Source organism: Corvus cornix, chromosome 27 (genome assembly GCF_000738735.6).
Source record: "Corvus cornix cornix isolate S_Up_H32 chromosome 27, ASM73873v5, whole genome shotgun sequence".
NCBI classification, from domain to species: Eukaryota; Metazoa; Chordata; class Aves; order Passeriformes; family Corvidae; genus Corvus; species Corvus cornix.
Genome location: NC_046355.1, coordinates 4,051,180 through 4,057,179, shown reverse-complemented (window position 1 = coordinate 4,057,179; position 6,000 = coordinate 4,051,180). Strand labels below are relative to the sequence as shown.

General features: G+C 50.5%; 1 protein-coding gene across 2 annotated transcripts in view; it reads left to right on the top strand.

The window, feature by feature from the left end:
• The window catches only part of SLC2A1 (solute carrier family 2 member 1), a 13,164-nt gene continuing 7,164 nt past the window's right edge, over positions 1–6,000 (top strand). For both annotated transcript variants that reach the window (XM_039565742.1, XM_039565741.1), the window contains exons 1-2: positions 1–75; positions 4,850–4,942. In XM_039565742.1, coding sequence (XP_039421676.1) covers positions 58–75; positions 4,850–4,942 — 111 coding nt within the window. In that variant the 5' untranslated portion in view covers positions 1–57. The remainder of the gene's footprint in view (positions 76–4,849; positions 4,943–6,000) is intronic.

The window sequence follows — 6,000 nt, the reverse complement described above, 5'->3', positions numbered from 1 at the left end:
GCCCCGCTGCTCGCCCGCCCGCCCGCACGGCCCCGCCGCGCCGGCCCCGGCCTCGCCATGGACACCGGCAGCAAGGTGAGTCCGCGCCCCCCCGCCCTGCGTTACACAACCCCCCGGCCGCCCCCGCGCGCGGCCCCGCCGCCCCCGCACACGCGCGGCTGTCGCCGCCAGCCGCGAACACCTTTTTGCGTTATTTTTACCCTAAACCTGAGTGGAGCCGCTCCCGAAAGAGCGGCTGATGCCGGCTCAGCGTCTCGTAGCGCGCTCGGCAGCCACTTTTGGGCTCCCCCCCGAAATGCGGAACCGCGAGGGAGCGACCCAAAACTGTCCCTTTTGACCCTATTTCGGGGGAGGTGGCCCCAGAGCCCGGCAAGGGCCGAGGTGGCTTTTGGGGGGTGCGAGGTTGGGATGACCCCGCCGGGACCCTCCGGATCCACGCAGTGTTGGGGCTCAGCTGGGCACATCCCGCCTGGAGCTCCTGACCCAATTCCTATTAATTTATCCCAAACTGTGAGTTATTAAATGCTCTGAGCTCGCCCGGCCGCTCGGCAGCGGCCGGGATCCCCCAACACCCTCCCCATCCCAAATTAATTGATTTATAATTAATTGGGGGGGGTTAAAGCCCAAAACGATCCTGGTGGTTAATTCCAGCAGGTCACTGTTATCAACCCCCATTTGCTTCATCCCAACCACCAAAACATTCCCGTCCTCCCAAACATTCCCATCTGGGAACGGCTGGGATAAATCCAAGTGGTTTTTTTGGGGGTGAGGGATCGGGGGGATGTGTTTAGAAATTGGCTGCGTGGCGGCACGAAGTGTAATAACCCCCCAAATCGTCATTTTATCCTAATTAAAGATGTGACGGGAACGATCTCCCTTGGTATTTCACCCCCTCTTTCCCCCCCCCCCCCCCCCCCCCCCCATTAAACATGAACTACACAATTTTCTTAAATTTAATGGATCTATATCAATCTCTGTATATGTATCTCCTAATTTTAAATGATTTTGTTCCGAGCCGGCTCGCCCGCAGGGCCTGTTTTCCAGGATGAGTGGTGGGATTGGGGGTGGGAGCCGGGAACGTGCCGGCCGGCAGCGCGGTGATGGGGGCAGGAATTAAACACAAATTTGGTCTCATACCCAAATCCGACGCACTTTAACTCCCGGCTTCCCGAATGGAGTCGGAGTCGCGTTCCCGCTGCTTTTCCAGCTCTGTAACTCCCCGCCTTGGATGGATTTGGGTTAGAAATGATTAATTTTTGTAAAGGTAATTAATCGCAGGGCTGATTTGCCGAGCGCTGATGGGCAACACTTCCATCCAGAGTGTGTTTGGCATGGAAAAAAACCGGATTTTTCATGGAAGCAGCTGGCGGCTGGGAGGTGGGGGACTAACTCCCACCCCCAATCCCCTTGAAATTTAATAATTAATATTATTAACCCAGGATGGTTTTTTTTGTTTTTTTTTGTTGCACATTCCGTGTGTATTTTCCAGCTCATTCCATGCAAAAACGTCTCCCATGCTTGTCGCAGTTGCAAAACTCGCCGGGATTGTGTCGCCGTCCCTGGATGACCTTTAAGTAGGGAAGAAAAATAAATAAAAAAATCACATTCCGCCACTCCGATGCTTCTTCCCATCCCCCCGGTTCTCTCCCACAACCCAAATCCCACCCCGTCCCCACAGTGCCAGTGTGACCCCCAAATTCTCTGGGTTTAAGTCCCCTCCTGTGGGTTTGGAGTGGATTTTTTCCAGTTTTCGGTGGGGGTGCGAGTTCTTCCCATGTTGGGAGGCAGCTGCAGCTGTGTTGTCCATGTGCCCTCGCTCCCAGGAATGTGCAAATGAGTGTGCAAGGGGCTGCACCCACTCCCCACATCCCCTCTTCCACCCCTGGTTGGGAGCACTCGGGAGCAGCCTCTGGGCTGCTGCTTAAATCCTCATGGATCATTTTAATGGTGTCTTTGTCATGTGGATTTTCCCAAAATTCCCTTGTGGGACCCCCTTTTTTAACTATTTTTTTGATTTTTAAGGAATTACTATTTTTTCTTGCTCCATAGGACAGATAGCATCCCAAAATCCTCCATGACAGAGTGAAAAAAAAATTTGAATTCCCTCCTAAGACTCTTTTTAAAAAAATATTGTTTTAAAGGAATAAGTAATTTCTGTGTTTCATGAGGCAGCAGCATCCCCAAACCCTCCATGGTGGAGTAAAAAAAAAAAGGTATATCCTCCTGGGACCTTTTTTTTTCATGTTATTGCTAATTTGCTTTTAAAGAAATTATTAATTCACTTGATCCGTGAAACAATCAGCATCCTAAAATTGCCCAAATCCTTCTGTACTGGAGTAAAAAAAGTTCAAATTCCCTTCTGGGACACTTTTTTTTTTTTAGTACTATTTTGAAGGAATTATGAATTCCCTTTTTCCATGAAGCAGCAGCATCCCAAAATCCTCCATGCTGGAGTGAAAAAAGTTGGAATTCCCTGCTGGGCCACTCTTTTAATATCTTTGTATTAATATTTCAGTATTATTATTATTTTGCTTTTAAAGGGATTATTCATTCCCTTGATCCATGAGGTGGTCTGTATCCCAAAGTCTTTCCAGGCTGGAGGATAAAAAAAAAATGGGTTAAAAATAGAGTTGTAAAGCCCAAGGCAGCAGGTCTGGGGGGGCCCTGTCACCCCTCCACCCCGATCTTCCTCGGAGTGTCCTGGCTTCCGTGTTGGAGCTGGGGAGGAAGCAGGAAGCAACTAAGAAGAAAACAAATACTCTAAATTCATTAAAATTCTGGCTTTCCTATAACATAGAGGAATTATTAGGGATAAAGCCTGGAGTTTGGGGTCTAGTCGGGCTTAAGTAAGTTTATTTTTTGGAAATAAGAGGGAATTTGTCCCAAAATTCCTGATAAAGCTGTTTTTCCTGCAAGGAGTTAAAAAATCTCCCCACAGCCCCACGTGGGGTTTGGCAGGAACTGCCTGGGCAAAGCAGAATCTACTTTTTCATTTATTTAATTATTTTTTTCCCCCCAAACTTGCCTTTAATGGCGACGTTCAAGCCGAAAGGCTCCCGGATCGGAGCCGGGCAGCGTGTTTGGAACAGGGAAGGGAGCGGCAGGAGCTGACTCACCCTGACCCTACTCGGGAATAGCCTCCAAAAAGCAATTTTCCTGCCAGTTTTACCCTTTCATCTCTTCAAACTGCTGGAATTTAATCAAAATACAAGGTTTTTGTTCTGGAATTTAATCCAAAAATCTTTATTTTCTTTTTTAGTAGCCATGAAAAGTTCTCTTTTTCTAAATGTTAAAATGGAAAAATGAATGTAATTTTTTTTTCTTTTTTTGGGTAGTGGCTGGTGTGGGAGCATCAAGGTGTTGTTACCTCTCACCTTCCTGGAGCAAAGTTCATCCGGCTGCCGCATCCTCATCTTTGCAGCCATGACTCACCTGTGCTCGCCCTACCTAGGGGAGCGCCTGGCAGCTCCCGGGGTGCCCTTTAGCCAGGAAAAGGCAAAATCAGGACCCAAACAAATCAGGGTGATCCCCGAAAAGCAAAGGAAAATCACCCCACCCCAAAACCTCCCAATTCCCCCCCAGTCCACTCAAATCTCCAAAATCCCTCATTTTTTAATAAGGTTTCCCCAAGCAACAGGTGCTTTCAGCATTCCCATCCTAGGTTTTTGGGGGATGGATAAGGTCACAGTTAGAATTGTGGTGTTTTTGGGGCTTTTTCTGTGTTTTTTTGGGATACCACCAACTTCCCAGCCTGTTTGTGCCCTCCCAACTGCGGCGTTTTCTCCTTGGGGTGGATTTATTCTGAAGCACTGACCAAATCCAAGTGCCAGAACCTCCCTGATTAGTTGTCTTGGGGCCAAGCCTAATTAATGAGCTTCATTAAGGGGCCTGGCTTCATTCCCTCTGCTTTTTCCCTGGGAACTTTCACGCGGAGGGAGGTGGTGGCCGGAGTGGCAAGGTCAGGGAGCAGCATTAATTCCATTATTAAAAGAGAAAAACGGTTCTTAAATACAAAAAATATCCTTTTGGTGGGGAAATTGGAGTCACCCCTCCTCATTTAGATGGGATCTGAGACATCGATCCCTTGGGAATATTAATCCAAGACCCCATGGAAGCATCCTTGGGGGTGACATGTTGGTACTTAGGGAGGACCACCCCCTTTCACCCCCCCCCCCCCCCCACCCCCTCAAATTAAGGGGTTTATAAATTTCACGTGGCTCATCCCAAAGCTGATTAAGTGGGAATGTCGGATCCTGGTTCTAGTGCTGGGAAAATCTCCTGCTTGGGATAATTGGGCCTCTAACGAAGGTGGCCCAAGCGCTGGCCTGCCCTGACCCTGCTCCCGAACAAGGCTCTGATTGTTGCTCCAGCTCAGGCAGGAGGAAGAGGAGGCCTGGGAAGGCTTTGCCAACTAACCAGGATTTTGCTCAGCGACTCTTAATTAGACTGTGATGGAAAACCTTTGTTAGTGACAGATTCCCGGAGCATCCTCGGCCGGGAGCGCACGGAGGCTCCACCGTGTCCCGGGAGTGGCCGGCGCTGGCCCGGAGCCCAATGCTCATGTGGAGCCTCCGAGGGGACCCTTGGAGCCCAGATAACACCTCCGGCCCACTCCAGGGCCGAAATTCCTGGAATCCCCCAAACCATGGGGTTTTTTTAACTCCCAAAATGACATTTTTATTATTATTTTTCCCCCTCAGCGCCAAAAAAAGTGAGTTTTCTCTTTTATCCTGAATATTCGTACTCGCCGCCTTCCCAGCATCCCGTGCAGCACCCTGGGATCGCTCTGGTGGGGGAGACAGGGCTGCGGGGATCCCAGATTTAACCCCTTTTCCGTGTTTTCTGGCAGATGACGGCTCGCCTGATGCTGGCTGTGGGAGGAGCGGTGCTGGGCTCCCTCCAGTTTGGATACAACACCGGCGTCATCAACGCCCCGCAGAAGGTGAGTGCTCCCAGAGCCCTCCGGAGGGAAATTTCAGCCCCTCTGTCGCAAAATTCCACACCTCCCCCTGCCCCGTGTCCGAAAACAAACCAGCCTCCGCTGCCAGCCTGGCTAAAATAGTACATCCCGCTAGGCAGCTTAGGGCTGTAATGGGATTTGAGAGGGAGTTATTTAGCTCCAGCCTTCCCGGGAGAATTTGTTTCCTCCTTGCTTGGCATTTTTGTTGGGAAAAATCCCAGCAGTGCCTGCAGGATGCTCTCTGGGTGTGGCCTGTGGAACTTTTAACCTCGGCTCTTAGTGAAGGTTTGGTAGTTAATTAAGGTTTGAGTCATCCCAAGTGGCTGCTCCGGACAGAGAGCCCCTACCTCCGAGTTTTGCATCCCGGCACAACATCCCGGGAGGAGAGGGGGTTGGCTGGGAAGTGCTGTAAGGGGAATGGAGCGAAGGAGGTGTTGGCTCCTCCCCTAATGTAATGCCAGGACCCTCCAGCTGCTGGTAGATACCCGTGGGCCATGGAAAATGGCCACATGACTTTTCCCAAATTTGGTGTCCGTTTGAGGTGTTAAAGACTTGGAAAATTACCTCAGACTTCCCATGTGGTACGTGCCCAGGTGTTCCCTGGGCACAGCTCTTGTGCTGGGATAAGGTGTGGAGGGACAGCCTGGGCTCTGGCGGGAGCCCCAAGTGTCACCACCCCAAAGAATTCAACCCACCAGGGCAGAATCCAGCAGCCAGAGTTTAATCCCATCCCAGTGGATGGCTCTGGAATGTTGCCTCAAACACTGGGAAAACTCCTCATGGGAGAGAAGACCCCTTGGAAAAATTCCCCAGGCCCCATCAGTGTGGCAAGAGGAAAAAAAACAGGAATTTGTTCGAGGTGTTGCATTATCTGTTATTGAATCCCGCAATTCAGTTTCTGTGGCTGGAGGCTGCAGCTCCCACCCAGAACCTGCAGGGCGCTGCTGAAGGCATCAACCTCCTAAAATATCCTGATGCCTCCTTGCTTTCACGTGGACTGGTCTGATGTTGGGCATGTTCATTCTTGGGTGGCCCTAAGC